This window comes from Carassius carassius, chromosome 23, assembly GCF_963082965.1.
Source record: "Carassius carassius chromosome 23, fCarCar2.1, whole genome shotgun sequence".
Classification (NCBI taxonomy): Eukaryota; Metazoa; Chordata; class Actinopteri; order Cypriniformes; family Cyprinidae; genus Carassius; species Carassius carassius.
The window spans coordinates 3,226,250-3,250,029 of NC_081777.1; the positions used below are offsets into that span (position 1 = coordinate 3,226,250).

The window sequence follows — 23,780 nt, forward strand, 5'->3', positions numbered from 1 at the left end:
CAGAATAATAAAACAGTCCAAAAGTTTACAAAGGTTTACACAGACACTCTGCTTGGTTTCATTGGGGAGGGGGGTCATGTTTGTTCTGTTTAGAAGACCCTGGCTGAAGCCCAGCGGAGCCACTGTGCTCTCGGATGTTTTGGCTCTTTGGTTGTGCAGCACTGAATCCTTCAGCTCTGGCAAAGCTAACCTACCATTTGGGTCTTTCCTCCCGGCCAAACCTCCCAGTCTGCCACCCCATGGGCTTAAAACCAACACGCAGTCCTGCTTTGCTCTGTATTGCCATAGTTCTGTGCTGTCAGAATACTAGTTGAAACTAAAACTAGAGCTCTCAGTTGATAAAAATGATACACTGTTTATTGTGAATTTAATTAGTCACATTACATTGCATAAATAATTACTTTCAGCAAAAGCTCCCGAGTGATTTAAAGAGCTTACATTATTGGAGAAGAGGGATAAATCTTTGAATACATATTACAAAAACAAGCTTTTAGAAGTTACACTGGGTCTAGCTATTTTACAAAACGCACACTTTAGTATGCTTTTACAGAAATAATACCCTTTAAAAGAACTATACTTACTGTAAGTGCAAACCTATAAATGTATTATAGGTTAAATGTTATTGAATATAGTTTTTAAAATAATCATGTGCTACCTGGGGTTTAGCAAAGTGCATAGCCTGAAATTTAATAAAACATGGATATGTTACTTTAAGCTTGAAATGTTTACATTTTAGAATTGCTAATTATTTTATGTATCTGTGCATTGATTGATTGATTTATTGGTGTATTGATTGATTGATTGATTGTTTAATGGCTTGTTTGTAAAATGAATTATTAACTAACATGACAGCCAGTTAAAAAACATTCCACACACAAGTTTGAATGCAAATCTCTGGTAAAGCCTGAGAAAGATTTAAGAGGATTGTAAGCTTGGAGGTCCATAAATATTGTGTCATAGTAGTTACTTTCCCCTGTATTGACTTGAGGAAATGGGATTCAAATTAATAGCAAAGATGTGATGCTTGTCATAAGGGACCACAACTGAGACTTATCATAACACAAAATGTATGAATACAACTTTATAATGAAAGACGCACATAGCTAATGCACAAATATAAGCTAGTTACTTAAAAGAACAAGATAATCATCCTCCGAGGCTCTTGTAATAAACAGGCTATTTAAAGCAGAATGAAATTATGGCGTAGTCAATCTTGTGATCTGATTACAAAGCAGCTGCTTCAAAAGCTCTATGTGTAATTTATGTTACCACGAGAAAGGAAATCTCTGGTAGACGTATAGCAGTCGACTGCTGCAGTAATTGCCCATAAATATAAAGTTTCAGAGCGTTGCATATTCACTTCCCTCAGTGCAATTATGTTGAGGACGGAGGCGACAAACTCAGCCGTCTGCCCTGATTTGAATATTTTTGGAAGCACAGGTGTGCCTGCACAGATTTAACAGACTGTGTTCTAAGCTGCGTATGTTAACAACATGAAACAGTACTTCTCAAGCACACTAGCAAGGCCAATTACAACTGCTCTCCCTCCTTATTTTAATTTAGTCAAGAGGGAGACTGTTATCGTTTAAATGGCACTCTATCGGGGCCCGCAGATGGTATGAGTTAGTTGCAGAGGTAATGAATTGTGCACTCACTCCCACAGAGCAGGTGAATAGCAACGTTTTGGCAGTGCTCTACCAGTGCCTGCTGCTTTGAGTGCAAAACAATGCTTCTTGACAACCAGGAGTTAACTGGCATTGAATATATTCATTTATTGAAATATTTACCCTAGTGTCAGGCTGTGACACCCATTCTCCATTGGCTTTGGCTTGTGTAAATGTGTCCCATCATGGACGCCAACAGAGAACCACAAAGCAGACCGAGCAAGTGACATAGATGCATTAGTTTGTTAGTATGGGAGAGAAAAAATAAATAAAATGCAGTGGTCTTACAAAAATGAATGGTTCCTTTTGGGAATTGCTGACAATATGTTAACATCTGGTGTCTTTGGTACAGTATATACTGTATATGGGGTTTGTGTTATTTGGCCAGGCAAGAAACATGCTCAAGCAATCAGATATATCTCAATTAACTGAATTGTCCAATAAAAGTGTTGTAATTTCCTCAAACAAAGTGGCCTTGGAGACACTGGCTCTCTTAGAAGATGGCTGTCTTTCTTTCTTTGGGTCTCTAACCACCTACAGACAGGCAGCTATCATGCCTCATTGATGACTATGATAGAAGCAGATGGACTATACACCAGGTCTTCCTCTTATTGCCATGGTAACCTCTAAATTGGATTCAACTTTCCTGCGATAGCGTACGTCTGGTAGGGACTCATACTGATGGCTTCTGTTCCATTACTGAAAACGTTAGACTTTAAAAGGGTTAATGTATTTCTCGACTTGTGGATCTGATACCACTTTTAAAATAAGCTTAAAGATATATCACATTATGTTAGAGAGTACCACTGTGACCCGCTCGAGGTGAAAACTAGATCTTAGACTAATAGCAAGGCTTTGAATTTATAAATGAAGTCTAAGGGAAGTTAATACAGGGAAGTTTGATGTTGTGACTTGAAATCAGTGAAAGTGAGCTAGGACTTATTCAAAAGTAAATATATTTTGCTGGTCCTAGAACAACGTTCTGATAAACACAGTCCTAACCTGTTTGGAGTACACTACACAATTGGTTTCTGAACAGATTTTAAAACAGTAGGCATCATACACTTGCCCTTGTTGAAATAGTCACATTCATCATTCACTAAACGGCTGGGAATCATACACGTCATACTTCAAAGTTGTTCCGATCACAACAAACTCACACAGAAATCTGTGCCTAGGAGCAGTCTTAACTTGTAACTATATGATTAGGGGGAAATTAAAGATTGATAAGGATGTTGCACCAATCCCAATTCCCCAACTCTAAACTTATTAATTAAATCAGACTATTTCACATGAAGTATTTGTTCCAGGACCAGGACTGAAGTGCTCTTGGAGGTCCACTTTCCTACAGAGTTTAGCTCCAACCTGCCCCTGAAAAAACACTTGCCTAGAAGATTCTAAAGGATTGGAGCAAAACTCTGCAGGATAGTGGACATACAAAAGCAGGATTGTACACTCTTAAATAAGAATGTTCACACAAGAACACTTACCAATACTTCCAAACTACCCACACTGTCAGAAAGATGTACAAAGACTGTACCTTTATATGTGTAACAGCTTGTGCAGTCATATTAAAAGGACCTGTACCTTATGTACCTTATATACCCATAAAATGTGCATGTTAGTAGTAATTTGTTTCCTTGAAGATACTGCTTTGAACCTTGTAGGGGTACAAACCCGATTCCAAAAAATTTGGGACACTGTACAAATTGTGAAGTAAAACAGAATGCAATGATGTGGATGTTTCAAATTGCAATATTTTATTCAGAATACAACATAGATTACATATCAAATGTTTCAATGAGAAAATGTATAATTTTAAGGGAAAATTAAGTTGATTTTAAATTTCATGGCATCAACATATCTCAAAAAAGTTGGGACAAGGCCATGTTTACCACTGTGTGCCACCCCCTCTTCTTTTTATAACAGTCTGGAAACGTCTGAGAACTGAGGAGACAAGTTGCTCAAGTTTAGGAATAGGAATGTTGTCCCATTCTTGTCTAATACAGGCTTCTAGTAGTTCAACTGTCTTAGGCCTTCTTTGTCGCCTCTTCCTCGTTATGATGCGCCAAATGTTTTTGATGGGTGAAAGATCTGGACTGCAGGCTGGCCATTTCGGGACCCGGATCCTTCTTCTACGCAGCCATGATGTTGTAATTGATGCAGTATGTGGTCTGGCATTGTCATGTTGGAAAATGCAAGGTCTTCCCTAAAAGAGACGACGTCTCTTGGATATACCTTTCTGCATTGATGGTGCCTTTCCATATGTGTAAGCTGCCCATGCCACACGCACTCATGCAACCCCATACCATCAGAGATGCAGGCTTCTGAACTGAGCGCTGATAACAACTTGGGTTGTCCTTGTCCTCTTTAGTCCGGGTGACATGGCGTCCCAGTTTTCCAAAAGGAACTTCAAATTTTGATTTGTCTGACCACAGAACAGTTTTCCACTTTGCCACAGTCCATTTTAAATGAGCCTTGGCCCAGAGAAAACGCCTGCACTTCTGAATCATGTTTAGATATGGCTTTTTAGTTTTTTTTTAGTTTTAGCCGGCAACAGCGAATGGCACAATGGATTGTGTTCACCGACAGTGTTTTCTGGAAGTATTCCTGAGCCCATGTTGTGATTTCCATTACAGTAGCATTCCTGTATGTGATGCAGTGCCATCCAAGGGCCAGAAGATCACGGGCATCCAGTATGGTTTTCCGGCCTTGACCCTTATGCACAGAGATTGTTCCAGATTCTCTGAATCTTTGGATGATATTGTGCACTGTAGATGATGATAACTTCAAACTCTTTGCAATTTTTCTTTGAGAAACTCCTTTTTGATATCACTCCACTATTTTTCACAGCAGCATTGGGGGAATTGGTGATCCTATGCCCATCTTAACTTCTGAGAGACACTGCCACTCTGACCTAATCAGTTGCAAATTGGTCCTCCAGCCGTTCCTTATATGTACATTTAACTTTTCTGGCCTCTTATTGCTACCTGTCCCAACTTTTTTGGAATGTGTAGCTCTCATGAAATCCAAAATGAGCCAATATTTGGCATGACATTTCAAAATGTTTAACATTTGATATGTTATCTATAGTCTATTGTAAAATAAAATATAAATGTATGAGATTTGTAAACTATTCCATTACTTTTTTACTCACAATTTGTACAGTGACCCAACTTTTTTGGAATCAGGTTTGTACATAAAACACAGATTTGAGGGTACTTCCCAAGTGACAACTTGTTGTGTACCACTAAAGGTGCAATCATTGAATGTTTTTATCGGAATTATAAAAAGCATCAGCCTTTTTTTTCTTTTCTTTTTTTAGGGATATGAAGTTCACTGACTTTTGTGTGGTTTTTCAACTATTGTGTTTAGTAGTTATAATTGTTTACTAACTAATGGTCTTCAACTGCTTGTGAATAGGCTTCAAAACTCTATTGTCTACTCTCTCTACTGTTTATAGGTGGGCCAAAGGAGGAAGCGTGATAAAGGAAGTGTCTGGAGACACTTATGAGGTCATAGTGGATCACTCATTCTTCACAGAGCCAGTTTCATGTGAGGTCACCAACCCGCTTGGGAGCACAAACATCAGTCGGAATGTGGATGTCTACTGTGAGTTTTCTTCAGTTTTGACCAAAACTTCATAGGGTACCATGTTCCTACAGAGCTACAACCTGCTTCAAAACACCTCCACACTTCTAGCAGTCCTAAATACCTTGATTAGCTGGTTTAGGTGTGTTGTATTATAATCAAGCCAAGCTCTGCAAGAATATGACCCACTGTGAGAAGAATTGGACACATCTGGTTTTTAATGATTTTTTAATGTATCTCCCCAAATGTCAGAAGAGAGACTTAAAATTCAGCTGCCACCAGTATCACATTAAAATAAACGTACAATAATTATGATTAAAATGTTATCTCTCTGAATAGATCTTATAACCGTGTTTATTTTATCCAGTTGGACCTCGGATGGCTGCAGAGCCCCAGTCTTTACAGGTTGACCTAGGATCCGATGCTATGTTTAACTGTGCCTGGACTGGAAACCCCTCTTTAACTATTGTATGGATGAAAAGGGGCTCAGGAGTGGTAAGTTGCGAGGCACTGTTACTGGCCATTGCCATATAACCCTGCTACACATTTAATCTTTGAAATGAAACCCATGGTTCTCTTTCACCAAACATCCCATTTTAATTCTAGCTACATTAATAGTGCATTGATGTTTAGACATCTTGTCTTTGTAAAAAGATATCAAGCAAACATCAAAAATAAATAAAAAAAATAAATAATAAAAAAATAAATCCATTTCATTTGATTTTGGCTTTTCATCCATTCATTTTAAACTGTATTACAATATTCTCTGTATAAAACCTTTGATCTATTAATACATTGCCTTCTATATCTGAACAGCTCAGAAACAGAATCAGAACGTTTCTAAAAAGACATATTCTTATTTCTTACACATAATGGCTCATGGTATTTATATTCAATGCTGTGCCCTAAAGGCAAACATCAGGGTTTTTCAGATTCCATGTGATTCTATTACACGCAGATGGACAGTGGCTCAGTTTGGGGTGTGTCTGTATTCTGGTACAGAAATGGGGGAAATTGTGCCCCAGTGAAACCAACCGGTCTCATTTCTCTCCCAGTTGACTGTCACCTACCATCTCCCATGTTCACACGGTCCTCCTCATCTGACCCAAATTGGATTTTAATAATTGAGAGAGGTCCTTTTCCAAGCTTAGCTACCCATCCATGAGTCCTGATTCATTTTGACTCTGGCCAGCTCCCTTTGCACTCCTTTTTAATGTTTTGATTTTTGACCTCTGGCTACAGGTGCTAAGCAATGAAAACATCTTGACATTGAAATCTGTCAGGCAAGAGGATGCTGGGAAGTATGTGTGCCGTGCTGTGGTGCCTCGTGTTGGAGCGGCCGAGAAGGAAGTCTCTCTCACCGTAAATGGTACGTTTGACGCTTTTGTACTGTGCAAGGTTCATGGCTAAAGAGGTGTGTTTGACGAGTGCAAAAAAATGGTGCAAGTAATTGGAAATCCAGGTGACAGAATTAGACCTATTTTGGAATTCATGTTGACTCTGAGACAGAAGTTTGATGTTTACTCTTCGGTCTGCTATTTCTCTGGGCTAATGCTGATTATATTCAGTAAGAATTGCATGAGGAACTGTTTCTTAGGCTGTGACAGGCTAATGAACAAAGGAGAATAGCGGGAGACTGGCTACTCTCAGATAAATGACTTCATTAGGGCCGCTTGATATTCAGACGGCATGCATTAGCTACACGACAGCTTTCATTCGCAAAATCCAACACGTCTTTTAAAAGCTCCTTTCTCTCCGAAGCTATTTGCCATGGGCCACGGCTTTGACGTGAGTGGAAAATAAGAAAAAGTTCAGCCAAAGTGACAATTGTGTTTGCATTGAATGATTCCTCTGCAAGTTTAGATTCACTAATGCAGTTTGGTGCTGGGAAATGAAAGTGTTATGACTGATAGTATTAATATGCAAAGTCAGACATTCATTCAAGTCTTACAGACAACTCAGGAATTACGGAAATTACAGATGACATCCACTTTCATCAAGTACATTTTGCTCTCTATGAGGACAGTAAAGGGTACCTCCCAACCCCCAACCTTGTTTATATATACACACACACACACACACACACACACACACACACACACAATAATGGGATTGTTGCCAGTGTATTTAGAGTATATAAGATTTATTTATCTTAATTTTAAATTAACTTACCAGTGAATCTTATTTATTGTCATTGTATCTTTTTAAAACCACTTGACCTGGATCTGTCTTTTAGGTATCAAATAGTAAGAGTCTTTTGATTATTTTCAATAAGTGAGCCCTTTTGCTCTAAAAGCCACAATAGGACAGCAAGCTGTGTTCTACCTCATTTCTGGAAGTGAACACAAGAGTGCCTTTGATGTGGCAACATGTGGCGCAGGCTCTCTTGCAGCACGGGGCTGATTGTTTTAAGTTCTGGTGCATTTGGGAGATGAAGCCGATCACTTCACAACTTGCTCATCAACATGCGCTCCTGACGAGCGACTGAAATTCACAAGCATTGACGTGAAGAATGACTGATGACTAGAACTTTGTGTTTCAAAGGCTTGATCAGTAAGAGGAAAAGAGCAAAGGCAAGTGAGAAGGATGAGCTAGAGCTAAAAAAAAAAAAAGATAATTCACCTATGTTTGCTGATCCTCACTGAGTCACATAAAAGCTTATTTATGCTAACAATTAAATGCACATGTTTGGAATTTGTCAATATCTGTTTCCTCCCATGCATGTCACTAGAACCCAGAGGTCCTACTGAGATTCAGAATATAGACAAGAGAGTCCCAGCGTTCTCTCAGGCCCAGTGTAATTTAATTATAATCAAATAGCTAGCAGGGGACACCGTTTGCCGAAAACAGGCTAATGGATACACATTGCTTTCTGCTTTTTGTTCTCTAGTTCCTCAGATAAGGATCTCATTTCTCCATGTGTATGTTGAGCCTTAGTGGGATTTCATATCTGAATGTGTCCTTATGTTCATTTATTTGTGTTGTGGCTTGTGGATACGGTTTGGCCGTGGATTAAATTAGTTTGTTTTGTTATATGTTGTGCTGCTGAAAATTAAGCTTTGCTTTGCTTTGCTTTTAAAATATATTCAAATAGAAAGTTATTTTAAATTATAATATTATTTCCCATTTCTTTATTGTATTTCTATCAAATAAATAAAGCATTGGTGAGCATAAGAGACTTCTTTAAATAATAAATAAATAAATAAATAAATAAACAGTGCACTTTGTTTTTGTCTATGTATGAGCACTCAAGTTTATTTTACTGCTGGGCTGCATATCTGGCCATAGGTTTGGAAAATGCGATTTCAAGAATATTACATTGTTTTTAATTTGACAAGACATCTGCATTCTTGCTGCTAAAAGTTATCATCTTCCAGGATAAAATGTTTCTAAACTGCAGCAGTATTAATGCATGTGTCAAACTCACTCATACAACATTTCTGACTGTTTCCAATCCTGGTTGTATTTTTTATTATTTTTTTTATCATATTGATGTATATGAGTGAATATGAATCATATAGCAGAGTGAGATCCCTCTCAATAGCATTAAGCATTCTAGCATTCGCCCATCTTGGCTCCACTGACTTACTCATATCATGTCACCAACTCCCACTGAAAATGAATGATTTTCGTTTCTACAAATCACTGTCAGTTTGAAAGCTACTTAATAGATGGATAGTTGAAAATGTGCACTTTGCATTGGGGATGAAGACACAATAGAGTGGAGGTGAATTGCCTTGGGGAACATTTTATGCTATAACAAAAATGGGGCTGAAAGGAATAAGGAGGAAGTAATTTATATACACTGCTGAGAGTTCAGGAAAGACATTTAAAAATAGGGTGTAGTGTGCTCAAGGTAAGTGTGCAGGTAGAAGGAGTCCAGGCCCTGCATTTAATTGCAGCATCTGCGGCCAAGAGGACATATGCAGCATGCACTATTCATGGAACTGGGATCTGTCCTCTTGGAGTTCTGTAATGAAAATATATGAGGCAAAACAAACCAGGCTCAATCTTTCACATAATACAGTCTGGGTATCACCTCTCACAGCTTCAGCATGCAGTTAATGTTTGCTGCAATCCGATAATTGTTAGAATGATGTTTCTCGATCACATTGTTTACGTGTAATTTTCAGTGCCATGAACTCATTATTGGGTTAATGGTACATAGTTTTGCATGAAAGTGTTCATGTATGTATGTCAGGAAGAGTCCATAGGTCTCCAGGAAAAAAGGACAATAACCTAGTGTAGAAATGGGACATACAGTATTCGTCTCTGTGGAAGGTTTAATACTTTTGGTTTGTGTGCATCAATACAATGGTGCACATTTGTCAACCATATTTTAACTCACTGAAATGAAAAAAAAAACAATGAAAAAAAAAAATAAAAAAAAATATATATATAAATATATATATATATATATATATATATATATATATATATATATATATATATATATATATATATATATATATATATATATATATATATTTATATATATATGTGTGTGTGTGTATATTTCTTCTTTTATTTTTATTTTTATTTTTTTCCCTAGACATTCATAGCCCAAGAAAATAAATTGGTATTCCACTTCCATGCTAACTTGCAGATACAGAGGAGAAGAGAGAAATTGCCACATATTAATGATTTGGCAAATGAAAGCTAGTGAAATAAATGGTGACAGTGGTGCAGAAAGAAATTTGTTGTGCTTAGCACATGGTTAATAATGTATGCTAAGACCGTATTTTTCAGAGTAAAGCTTAATCACACAGTGCAGTGTTGTAAACTTCTTCTTCTTCTTCTTCTTCTTCTTCTTCTTCTTCTTCGTTTTTTTTTTTTTTTGTTTGTTTTTTTTTCTCATGAGCTGAATTTTCTTCATAAATTGTAAGTGATTAAACTGTAAATAAAGGAATATTAATCAGATCGGATTAAGATGCTTAGTGAGAAAAACACTTAACGTCCCCTAATGTACAAAAGCAGGGATATTAAAATATCAAATTTAGTACACACATTATTGATGCATATACAAGAAAGATAAGCCCAGAATATGAATGCAACACGCTAAATTAATCTTTTCTTCATAAAAGTTTGCTATGGAAAAAGCTTAATGTGCAATTTAGCGCATTGCATTCATATTCTCACCTATATCATCAATGCGATTTCTACCCAAATAGACCTTAAAAAATAAAATAAGAATAACAGGGTTGCCAGGTCTTTGTAATAAAAGCAACCCAAAGGCCAATCAAAAACATCCCAAAATAAGCCCAAATGTCCCTATTCAACTATCAAAACTCAACATATTGTATTTCACTCTCATAATACATAATTTAAAGTCACTGTTATGTGTTATACATAATTTCAGTGCTGTTTGGGTGTTCATAAAAATGTAAAATCCCAAAATGCTCCGCAACCCCTTAACCTATTCTTGCAGTCAGTTTCACTGTCAACAAACACAGCGAGTTAAAAAAAGTCTGTGATACAAAAATGGAAACGGTTACAAACAATAGGGCAAATACAACAACAACAAATAATAATAATAATAATAAATAAAATATATTTTTTTTTATCCTATAATAGTTTACTATACAGAAACTGATTACTGTGAAGTAATCAAATGTAAAAAATAAAGCACTGCAAAGACTTCAACATATAAATTAAACATGAATGCAAATAAATACAAAGCATAAAGAAGCCTATATTTTTTCATGTTTCAATCCTCTCGAATCGTGCACACAGAAAGAGCATGGGGAACAGTGTGTATTCAGCAGCTCGTTGCGGTTTTAACTTGTTTTTATTTTTAGTATCGAGCAAGGCCGGCAGGAGTATCTATATGACAGTCACGTTACATGATTTGACTGATTTAGATGTTAGTTACAAAGGGCAACAGCGCACCTCATTGAAGGAAAGGAACATTCATGCTTTTGTAACCACTGGCCAAAATTTTTAAAAATATATATTTTTGAGAGCAAGGGGACCCCTTGGTGTTTCGGGGGCTCTATGCAACATGTGTAGTGTGCGTATAGGGAGGATCGGCTCTGTAGTTATCATAAATAGTATGTTATCATAAAACAGCTCAAAGGCCCTTTGTCACTTATAAAATAAAATGTCTAATTTAGCATAGTTTAATTATTGGTGGAATGTAAATTATTTCAGACAATTTCAATTCATGCAATATGTCAAAGCTTCACCCAGTCCAAAAAAACAACCTGCGGCAAAAGTTTAGAAGAAGCCCAGTTTCACAAGAAAACGACAAGCTTGGCAACACTTCAGCTGGAAACCATTAGGTAATGGTTAACTGCTGGAAAGGTTTGTAATGTTTGTAATGGTAATTGTTGTGGAAAGTATTAGAAATTAGCCTATGTGATGTGTGTAACCCCAGGGAAATGTATAAATATAGCTTTGCTTGGACATGTTTGGATTAGCTTGAATAGTTTTAGTGGAGATGGTTAGCATGTTGTGCTAGGTAGTTTGTCGATATTTACAACGCATTATTGCAACATGAATTGCCAGCTGTAAGCAAGAAGGCTAAACTGCAGGCCATCTGGAAACAAAAAGAAGGCAAATGTTTAATTTATTCATTTTAGCTTCAGTAATAAAATGCTGGAAGTGACTTAGGATTTTAGCACTTCCCAAGTCAGTTGTTTTTTAAAGCGTTGTTGATTAAATGCCTGAAATCATTACCAAGGTTAGCACAAGCTCAAGATGTTTTCATGTTTAATTTTCTACCAATAAAATGTGTCAATAATCCCTTTTAATTTTTTAAAGCTTTTATTTGCCTTGAAAAACCAATTGATAACAAGTGGCTAAATGGGACTACAAAGTGTCTTCGGGGACATTAAACATTACACCTGATTAGCTTCAAAATGCATAAACATTGCATTCATTTGTGAAGATTATCATGAACAAAACATGTAAGAATCAAATAAACCTTTATTGGTCACAGATCTTCTTTTCTGCAATAATCCATGCGCCAATGTAAAAAATCCTATTGGGTTTTTGTAGAGGGAAATAGGTGATGTGAACTTTCAGGTTGGCCTAGAAAAATACATCTTCACTGCAGTCCTCGATATAACATGATATATAAATTGAATCTTAAAACAATTATTATTATTATTTATTTATAGATTTTTTTTACATATTTTCATGATTATTTAATGCATTTTATAAAATACCCATAAAAACCTGTCTCAGCCCATGGAATCATTTTTTGACAGGATTCTGTGAGGTGATGCCACAACATCGCCACATGCTGATCCATTCATCATGACTCTTGTACGCCCCCTACTGTAACAAACCTATGCCTTGCTGTGCACTCTATCGTTCACTCTCTTTCTCACCCAGCCTCCAGCCTTCCCACTCCCCATGGAGTTCCTTAAACCCAGCATTCTGAGGATAAGTGATAAGCTATCTAATTATATTCCTCATTTACAGCCTGATCCATGGGCTGATTCTTCTGAGCCACCAAGCTCTGGCCTTACTTCCACCAGCGGGGAATGATCTGAATGTATTTACCTTACGCCTGCAACTACACACACACACACACACCCCTGCTTTTATCACATGCTATCATGTGGATTATGATTTTGTAGTCGTAGGGTAGCATTCACATTAGGTATCGCTGCAGCACTGGCATCTAATGAAGGGGTGCGAAGTGTAACATTCCTCTCCACCAGCCTGATATTCCCCTCACTACAGCACTCCATCTGCCTTATGCTCATCTAGATGCTAATTTATTCTAATAAGAGCCAGTTAATAAACTGCAATCACGAATCAGTTGAGAGACACCGCTGCATATGATTGGCAAGTGCATGATTGGTGGATTGGGTTGAATTTGTGTGCGTGTGCATCTAAGTGCAGCTTTTGGCAGGGTTAGGGTTGGTTACCCATTAAGCAGGGAAGTTACTGTCAATCTATCCTGGAGGAATATTGTTTACCTTTACATCAGTGCATTGCCTTGTTTTGTGCAATTTTGGAAAAAATTGGGTGAGTTGTAGCATAAGTCAAAGTTCAAGGCTGTACGGTTTAACACGAAGAGATGCTCTGGGGGCCCTTATCTTTTCAAAATACCATTTCTCTGCCATTGCCACTCTACCGATTGCAGCCTATAGAAATAAACCTGCAGTTGGCATGCTGAGTCTTATCTCCTCGGGAGACATGAGGCCTGCCATAAATCAGTTCTTTTCAAGATTGAAAATGAAGACCAGATCCTCACTCCCTCACCCTTAACACAACTCTTAAATAGACCAGCCCACAGGAGACTCCTTTGAGAGTCTGCCCATTCAAAGCAAATACAATACTGCTCTTTCCTTTTAAAGCCAAATTTCAAGCATGCCACTGCAAGGCTTTAGTACTGTACATTTGATTGGCAGATCCTTCAGATGAGATCTTTAGCCTGCTCGGTTAAAATTTGACACCGCTCTGGAGCATCGGCCTGCAGGATTTGTCGATCTTGGAACTAGTAATGTGTATGTCAGCCTTGGTGCGTGCTTCTGTAGCTTCACAGGGTGAAATATAACAGGTACGCAAAAAACTCTGCATCTTATGCACATCCAAACAGTCCAGTTGTCCAAGTGTGGGTCATTATACAGTGCACCGGATTCATGAATGTCAAGGCTGCTTGACCGACGCAAATGCCTGCTCAAAGAAAATGGGTGGTAAATAGTAAGTGCTGTTTTAAAATGATGTTTGTGTACATTTTTTATTGAATGAGGATCAAATGATGAAGAAGAGTGTTATTATAGCCTGGCTCACATACAGACTAGTAGTATAGTCAAGTGCACTTTTAGCATTTAAAGAGTCAATTCAAGCGTCTGGAGTGATGCAGTCTCACTAAAACATACCAGATTGCCGCAGTCTGCCAGATCTTCTGCAACAAAGACCAAAGAAAGGAAATCGCATACATATTCATCTCTGCACCAATAAATGTGCAACACATTATGCTTAACTACCTTATAATATCTAATTAATTAACTTGCACTACAAAGTTTCTTAAAAACCGAGTGGTTATGGGCCATGCATGTTCCTGAACACGATGAACGCTTATCCTCATGGGGTGTTTACAATTAAAAATGGAAAACATTTATTTCATTTTGTCTGTTGACTAATATATGTGACAAAAGAGTTTATGTGGCCTAAAAAATTCAAACTTTTATTCTGTTTAAATGTAAATTTGTGAAGGCTGTGACATCATGTGTATTACGTGTTCACACTATAGGTACATACGCAGGTGCATAATGTTTCTTTACATAGTGACATCGCCACCTACTGGCATGGCATCTACAATACAGCGTTTTTAGATGTTTTCACAGATCTGTGTGAATGGGGATTATTTAAAAAAATGTCTGTATGTGTGTGTTGTTTTTTGTTGTTGTCGTTGTTTTTAGTAAATCATCACATAAACAAACTCTGAAATACCACTCTTATTATGCGTGATAAGGGCACTGAGCTTTGCCATTTATTAGATTTGGGACAGTGGTGCACACTTATTCCTGTCATGTACATAGACTCTCAAGTGGCCAAGACTAAATGTGAGTATTGGAACAGGCCCATAGTCTTCCTATATGTTAAACAGTAGGGCATGGTATAAGTAACGGCAAGGTTGCGGGTTCTAATCCCAGCTAATGTGTGAAGTGATACAAAAATGTGTACATTGAATGCAGTGTAAGTCTGTCAAATGCATATATGCAAATTCGCCTAATTTATTCTGCAAACAAACATTGCTGTTAGAAGGTCAGTTCCATTCAGTGCAAGTTCACACAATTCTCATGTCTGTCCTTCAGTAACTGCAGGACAATGTGATATGATTCATTAGATTGAATAGAATCTTGCCATAAAATATTAGTTAACATTCTGATGTCAATACTGGCTAAAATACCAATTCTAACAAAGCAACACTTGATCTTTTCTAGTTTCGAAGACATTCCTATGACTCTTTCTGGCAACCAGGGAATACACAGTGTTAGCTCACAGTTTTGAGTATGTGACGAGTATGTGACTATGTGCATCTGTTCTCTCCTCAGGACCTCCAACCATCTCCAGCACACAGACCCATCAGGCTCCACACGGGGAGAAGGGACAGATAAAATGTTTCATCCGCAGCACGCCACCCCCAGACCGCATTGTGAGTTATTTAGTTCTCTTCTTCCAGTGACTCAGCTCAGACAGGATTGCAGCTGTTGAGTGGGTGGTTGCTGTTGTCACATGGCTCGTGTGACTCCATTAGACTCAGTAAACACAGTCCAATAATGCATAACGCACTCATGAGTTACGATCTGTTTAATAAATGAAATTGCATCTCCAATCATTTGTTTCCTCTATATGAGTGAACGGGTATTAGACATGGCAGGCTTACAGCCCTAATTTCTCATTTAATGCATGCTTATGCCCTGTTACCACAGATCCAATTAGGATTTACCACTCTTAGATGAACTGTCTCCTCTCCGGGCCAATTTTTGATTCATTACTCACATTGTGCGTGCATGTGTGTGTTTGTGGCTGTGCGCATGGAAGTGCATAGGTAATCTCTGTGCGATGTTTACCCATGTGGCTTTGCTTTTATTGCCATGCTATTTCTAAATGTCAGTTGAATGGGAAAGACTGCTCCTGTGGTCCGGAACAACCAGTAATAACTTTATAAAAGTGTAATAATGCCCATAAAGCAGCTGAAAACAAACACAGGTCTCTCTTTCCTTCTGAAAAGACCAGCTTGCCGGAGCAAGCTGATTCAGAAGAGTTTATGTTGGTTAGTGTTGGTCTAGATGGTAGAGCCATGCTGTTTACCAGTTGGGAAGTTGGAAAGTCAAATAAAATACAATGAAAAAGAGAAATGCTCTAATGAAGTAAGTTATTTTTATAGCATTTTATTAGCTTTTTTAATGCATTTGGTTTTTGTTTTATGGTTTCGGTTTTACATTTTTGATAACTATAATAACCCTGGCCAAAATAATAATAATAATAATTTTTGCAATGATGCTACAGACCAGCATCAAAACAACACATGCGGGTCTTTTCAATATGGTTTCTTCACTCTTCATCAGGCCTGGTCCTGGAAGGAGACCGTCCTGGAGTCAGGGACATCAGGTCGCTACACAGTGGAGACAGTAAGCACAGAGGACGGAGTGCTGTCCACCCTCACCATGAGCAACATCGTACCTGCCGACTTCCAGACCATCTACAACTGCACCGCCTGGAACAGCTTTGGCTCCGATACAGAGATCATTCGCCTCAAGGAACAAGGTGGGAGCCAAGGTTCGCCAGGTTTCACCTTCTTTTCTTTAAAACATGGCTGTGATAGAGTAGTGGTGCAGTGTTTATAACAATGGTTTCTGAAAACACTGGAATAGACTAGAAATACTACTATTTTTTTTCCCCATTACTTTCCATTCATCAAATTAGCAAGTCACATTTGAATCATATTAATATATGTTTTATGTTTGTATACCAGATTTAATTCACAAATGAAATAACTAACAGTCATGACCTAAATATGACTTTCATTTACAATAATCAGTAATAAACTTCTGCATTAGTATATTTTCACAATGAGCCATGGCAGATTTTAAGTGAATCATTGAATCAGTGAGTTGTTGACTTCACTATAGAAACACTATATACACTATAGAAAGTTGTATACTTCACTAATGAAACACTCATCAGGTTATTCATCAGGTTCACTGGAAAGAATCAGCTTTCATCTTCTTTTATTTAATACATGCAAGTGATAGAGTAGCACTGTGGTGTTTCATAACCATGGTTTTTGAAAGCACTGGAATAGAGCAGAATATGGTGGGGGAAAGTAATATTTTCTTCATTACTTTCCATTTATTACTTTATATATTATGAATCACTTTACACAAGCCTAGCAAGTCACATTTAAATCATATTCATGTATTTTAATATATTTATACCAATTTTAGATTACAAATTTAATTCAGCTCTAGCCAAATTATTATTTCAGAGCAACATCAATAGTAATTGCAAATTTAACTGCAGCTTCAATTAATCATATAAATGTATTAACAACACTAGCACTATTTAATTTGCAGCCTTGTTACAGTGATTCATTTCACTCTTGTGCCTTTCTTACAATCTTTCTCCTGAGTGCTTTCATAGTTTGGATTTGTTTACATACAATACATTTTAGTCCTGTTTTGACTGACATAAATGGTTCTTTAATAGATCTGTTTCCTCAAAAATAAACATTTGGTCACCATTTTTACTCACTTCAAACCCTGATGATTCAAAATTTTACATAATGTGCTAGTCGTTCTTTTCCATGAAATTACAATGAATGGGGACTAAAGTGTCCAAGCTTAAAGATGCAAGATGCATAAATATATATTACAAATACAGCTGTTCTAGTGTGACTAAACACACCTTTTTCCCCTGACATGTCCTGACTGATTTTTAAATGTCCAAAAATATCAGAGGTTTGGCTTTATTAGATTAAATTGCTATGCTTAAGGAAGAGACTGAAAGGTAGTTTGACCAATAGCGTTCAATCTTTGTACATTTTCGACCAATCGTGGCATTTAAAAAGGCGGGAGCTACAGAGAATGGTCAAAGCAATGCAAACCAGCAAGTGCAGTACATACATAAAATGCATGAGTATTGTAAAGAACATCAATAATTAAACAAAGCCGAAACCTGGACATTTAAGCCAATTAAGAAATCCCAGCTGAAAAAAAAAAAAAAACATGGACATATGATATGAGACCCTGGAGCACCAAACCATAGGCAGAAATACATTGTATGGGACAAAATTATAGAATTTTCTTTTATCCCAAAAATCATTAGGATATTAAGTAAATACCATGTTCCATGAAAATATTATGTAAATTCTCTAAAATAAATATGTTAAAACTACATTTTTGATTGGTAATAAGCATTGCTAAATACTTAATTTGGACAATTTTAAAGGCAATTGTCATGTTATGTTAAGACATGTTATGTGCGTGTCACGCGCTAAAACGTATGTGATAATTGGCATAGCTGCAGATTGTCAGATTTAAGTGAAGGTACCTGAGGTTTTGCTAGAAGGTGACGGTGGTGTTAATTGCCTGTGCAAGTTCTTTTGGATAGACATCTTGAAGGTGAGAAAATCTCCTTGATACAGCTTTTGACTCCATACAAGTGCGAGTCTGGAAATATGTTCGAGTCTGTGTTTGAGCGCTTATTTGCTGGATTTACCCGTCCTGCCCATGCTGTGTTATTGTAGAAGGCTCTGTTTTGTTTTCCAACAGAATCCCTCCCTGTTGCTGTGATCATCGGCGTGGCAGTTGGTGCTTTCGTTGCTTTCATCGTCCTCATGGGAACCATCGGCGCGTTCTGCTGTACGCGCTCTCAGAGAAGTATGTACCTCTCAGCCCATCGTGTTCCTGCATGTCCATCACCAGAGAACGCTAAGTGCTCCTCAGTCAGACAAAGAGCAGGGTGTTAGGGTGTTCATGTCACTTCACAGAAACCGAGCTTTTATTTCTATATCTTCCTTTTCGTTGAGTGTTTGTGTAGGGTTGGGCGGCATGATGGTTTAGAGGAGAGATGCATCATACTGTATGTCTGCAATGCTGCTGAAAATGCTACTGTAGAAAACTCTATCCGTTTTCTGTTGTCTTTTGCTTTGCTGCATTGTGTTTATATAATTGTAGCTGACCATACGTGGACATGTCTTTAGTGTCAATTTTTCGAAATTGTTGAATAAACAAGTTTTCCATCGATGTATGGTTTGTTAAGATAGGACAATATTTTCCTGAGATACAACTATTTGAAAATCTGGAATCTGATGGTGCAAAAAAAAAAACAAGAAAATCGCCCTTAAAGTTGTCCATATGAAGTTCTTAGCAATGTGTATTCCTAATCAAAAATTATTTTTTTATATATTTACAGTAGAAAATTTACAAAATATCTTCATGAAACATCGTCTCTACTTAATGTCCTAATGATTTTTGGCATAAAAGAAAAATCAATAATTTTGACCCATACAATGTATTTTTGCTATTGGTTAAAAAATACCCCAGCGACTTAAGACTTAAGGTTTTGTGCTCCAGGGTCATAAATGTCTGGGTTTCGGCTTGTTCTCATATTTGCTGAAGGTAATGACTGAAAAGTTGCTTGACCAATAGTCTGCAGGCATTGTATTCATAATAGACCAATTGTGGCTTGTGAGAAGGTGGGATCTACAGAGAACAATCAAAACAATGCAAATATGCAAGTAAATATATGTATGAGAGAGTCAATCGGAAAACGAAGCAAAAACCCAGACATTCTAAGCAGTTTAGACATGTACGTATGGACACCCTAAGATAATTGGTCAGATTTAACTGTTGTTTACACTGATCTACAGTAGAAATGTTGCAACTTGGATTAATTAACCTAACAGTTGTGCAAATTAATTGGCTATTTTAAAAAAAGAGTAGCTTATTCAGTTACATGTTTTATATATATATTTTTTTTATCTTTTGTTATTTACAGCTGATTTTTAGTGCATTTATTACATGAATAAAAACTAGTCTCATAATTTTGACTTTATTCTTTAAACATTAACCGTGCATTCATGAATTGTTGTTTTTATTCTCTTTTTTTTAATGTGGCAGTAAAATTCTGACTTTTTTTTTTTCTTGTGTGCCTAAAAATACATTTTATTATTATTATTCGTATTTTATTTTTTTTTACCAGTGCTACTACTAAAGCTTTTGTCATGCCGCCAAACCTTATCTCTGTGTTTCTTATTTGTTTTCTTTTTACCGCAACCATCCTCTGTCATGATCAAAAGAGAAAACAGCTCATCCATGTACAGGTTAGCGTCAGACAGTAAACAATGAGCTTGCAGTTTCTGATTGTTGGTGGCATTGGGTTGAGCATGTTGTTGTTGTATGCCACAGAAGACGCTCACCTGGTTATGCCTACACTGCCCACCTCCATCTGTGCTCAGCAGAGAGAACTTGCAAGCAAAATTAAAACAGAAAGTAAGACCTGTTACCTGACCGTCACCAATTATCTGTAAACACTTTTCTTCAATGCGTCAAAATGAGCTGTGTGCTTCTCTGTGGTTCCTCTAGGGTTCCTCTTATCTTAGTTCTGTGGTGTTATGCTGCCTTCAAGTCCTTGTGGGAAGTTCCTGCTCAAAGTTGTGTATGTTTGGGTGTTGTAAATATAATGGAACGTGATTTTAGTTTTTGACAATTTTAATATTTCTTACCATTTAAATTCAGGAACTATTTTTGAATAACAAGGTGTATGATTGATATTTGAGCAATGTTAATATTTATGTTTTTCTTTCCCCCCTCCGCCCAAGCTTATTTATTTATTTATTTATTTATTTATTTATTTATTTATCTATTTATTTATCTATTTATTTATCTATTATTTGTTTGTTTGTCTGTCTGTTTGTTTATATAATAGCTTTGATATAAAAAGTATATTGTTATAAGACCATATAATTATGTAAATCTTTAAAGCCATTTGTAAAGACTTACATACTGTATCAAATATCAAAAACAATAATAATAATAGTAATCATCATCATATTTTATTGAAGTTTGTGTGTATGTGTAAAAGTTTGTATTTATTTGTTTATTTATTTGTCTGTTTGCTTTTATTATTTACATTTTTATTTTCTTGTTCTAAAATTCATGCTTTATGATTCATAGATTATGATGTAGTGAGTATATGGAGCTCATACTTAGTAAGATGGCATTTAAATGAGATGAACAAATTAACATTCCTCAAAAAACTTTATTGATAATATTAGATAATTAGTAATGACTTTTCTAATAAAAAGGGATAATAAAGTAAACCTAACATGCATCTGTCCATCAGTTCATCTTGAAATATAACTAATAATGTAATTTATTTATATTTATTTTTATATTGACTTTATAAAAATCTGTGAAGATTTAACAGCAAAAAGATCAATCAGAGGGCAAAAGGCATTTAGTAAATTAAGTTTTGAACACATTGGTAACTTAGAGACCTTATCAAATGCAGTAGTGATATTATAGGTTAATTCTTAAAATGATAAATGTATGAATCATATACACTGGTACTGACAGAAAAGCTGGGACTCATTTATGTGTGCTGATCTCATGACTTGAAGGCAGCATTCGTTTTCAAGGATTAAAGCAATGTGAAGTGGCATGGAGTAAATAGCATTTTTTTTTTTATAGTTCACACCAAGTACATTATATTTAAAGACACTGGGATAACACTTGTCACTTTCCTCTCAGACCTCAAAGGAGTGGTATCAGCCAAGAACGACATTCGAGTGGAAATCGTACACAAAGATCACAACGCAGCCCGAGAAAACGAGGATCACTCCGCCATGAAACAGCTCATGGTGAGTCACATTTCTGAAGGAAGAAAGCCATAAACATCCCACTCGCCATTGCTCCATTAGTACCCCCAAATCAACAAGCTAGCTCATTATGCTAGTCCCTGTCACATCCGTAGCTAATGAATGCTAAATATCCCCACCCCAACACTAATAGAGCCTATCTCCCTATCCCTATCGCCTCTTCTAACATCAAAACTATGAATAATGCAGCATAAGCGTGAGAACCCCGCTGGCCTGCATGCCTATATTTAGCCCCCAGCCTGTATTTCCGGAGACGACATGGGCATAGATGTAACCATAGTGATGCCAATGATCAAGTGGTCGTTTTCTCCTGGAGCCTTGGGTGAACTTCTTTTCACTCATTCAATTTCACTCATTGTCACACAAGCCTTCAGGGTCTAGAATCAGAGTTCTAATTGGGCTCAATATGTATAACAAGACTTTAGACAAAAAGTAAGAGGACAACTCATGAAGATGCTGTTGCATTGCAAATCTTTTGTTAAAAAAAAAAAATCACAGGAGATTGCCCCAGTTGAAGTAGCTTTCCTTTTGGAATATCTTGAAACATTTTGGAGCACCAAAACTCACACAGTGAGAGTAACCCAGATTCTAACGTGTGAATGGGTCTGTTGTTTGTCACAGATTGAACAGGGAGAGTTTCAGCAGGAGTCCGTTCTGAAGCAACTTGAGGTACTTCAGGAAGAGGAGAAGGAGTATCAGCACATCAAGGTATGTCTCTATGGGTTTGAAGGAAGTGATATAAGAAAGAGAGAGGTTGTTTGATATATGACACGCCACTAACACATCTTCAATGTATATTCGTATAGAGCTGTCAATCAATAATATTTAATATTTTTTCCGATAACATGTTAGCACATCATTTCTGGGAACACACATTTTTAGTTCACTTTAGACATTCTACAGAGTAACTGACATAAGAACAAATTAAAAGGATAGTTTCCAAAATGAAAATCACCCCATGATTTACTCACACTCAAGCCATCCTAGGTGTATATGACTTTCTTCTTTAAGACAAATACAGTCACAGTTAAATTAAAAAACAAACAAAAAAAAGTTCCTTGTGATACTAGTATATTCTTACCAGAGATTATGTCATCGGGCCTACGAGCCTTCGTCATCCGCTGGAATGCAACTCTCTCGTGAATCAGCATACAACAGTTAATGGAAGCTAGAGATAACAGTTTTAAATATGGATATTCTTCCTAAACAAACACATCGATTCACTTCAGAAGACCTTTATTAACCCTCCGAAGTTGTGTGGGGCAATTTTTATGATAGATGGATGCACTTTATTTGACTTCAAAATATCAACCCCTCTAAAAATCTTCGTGGAGCTGCAAAGATAATTCAATTTCTCGACACATTTACTGATTATATTTTACCTCCCTTAAACACCCAATCTGGGCTTGACTTATAAATAAAAAAGCCATTAAGTAAGTGTTTCTCAGTCATTTACTCAAACAAGAGCTCTGTCAGGGGTCTGATATGTGTGTGAATTGCTGCCTTTGCAGAGACTCTAACACTTTAGAAATCACACGTCACGAAATGAAGCAGTTTTAATGTGTAACTGAAGCAATGTGTTAAGTGCTTAAAAAAAAACACACTATTACACACTAATAGCCCAAATATAGGAATTAAATAGCTTGTCCATGCAAAGTACATATGTATTATTTTTTGGATACAGTGTAACAAGACATTTACAAAAAATAAGGTTTTTAAATAAAATATTTTAAAAAAGCAATTGTTTTCATTTTCAGCACTTATGCATTAGCAAATTCATGCTCTGTTAAGATTTTGTAATGAGTGTTTGTAGTTTATGGCAGGAAATTACTTAGACGATGGATACTTACATTTTTGTTCAGCCAAAGCCCTTTTTATTTTAACAAAATGAATGAAAGCCTTATTAGCAATTATAATTAGCCTTTACACATTTGCACTGATCAGAGTATTTTAAGTGTTCAGATACAAATTTAGCTCATTTTAATGTGAACTTAAAGAATAACTATCGTAATTATAGTTTGATTAACCTATGATCCCATGGTTAAAGGGGCGTTCTCACTGACAGTGACTGAATTGCTGGAGGTTACCAACTCTTTGTGCATTTGGTATCTAGTACTCATTCCCATGTAACTGCATGGCAGCAGATCCATGTACTCCAATTGGAAGATGCTGTGTTG

At 36.7% G+C, this 23,780-nt stretch overlaps 1 protein-coding gene across 3 annotated transcripts in view; it reads left to right on the forward strand.

The window, feature by feature from the left end:
* LOC132101210 (kin of IRRE-like protein 3) overlaps positions 1 to 23,780 on the forward strand; it is a 206,123-nt gene that overhangs the window by 178,048 nt on the left and 4,295 nt on the right. Inside the window, exons 7-16 of one of the 3 annotated variants that reach the window (XM_059505960.1) lie at positions 5,128 to 5,276; positions 5,623 to 5,750; positions 6,498 to 6,624; positions 15,272 to 15,372; positions 16,289 to 16,487; positions 18,494 to 18,601; positions 20,023 to 20,046; positions 20,132 to 20,215; positions 21,476 to 21,585; positions 22,225 to 22,311. In XM_059505960.1, the coding sequence (XP_059361943.1) occupies positions 5,128 to 5,276; positions 5,623 to 5,750; positions 6,498 to 6,624; positions 15,272 to 15,372; positions 16,289 to 16,487; positions 18,494 to 18,601; positions 20,023 to 20,046; positions 20,132 to 20,215; positions 21,476 to 21,585; positions 22,225 to 22,311 (1,117 nt within the window). The remainder of the gene's footprint in view (positions 1 to 5,127; positions 5,277 to 5,622; positions 5,751 to 6,497; positions 6,625 to 15,271; positions 15,373 to 16,288; positions 16,488 to 18,493; positions 18,602 to 20,022; positions 20,047 to 20,131; positions 20,216 to 21,475; positions 21,586 to 22,224; positions 22,312 to 23,780) is intronic. The other 2 variants (XM_059505961.1, XM_059505962.1) reach the window with 2 other exon arrangements.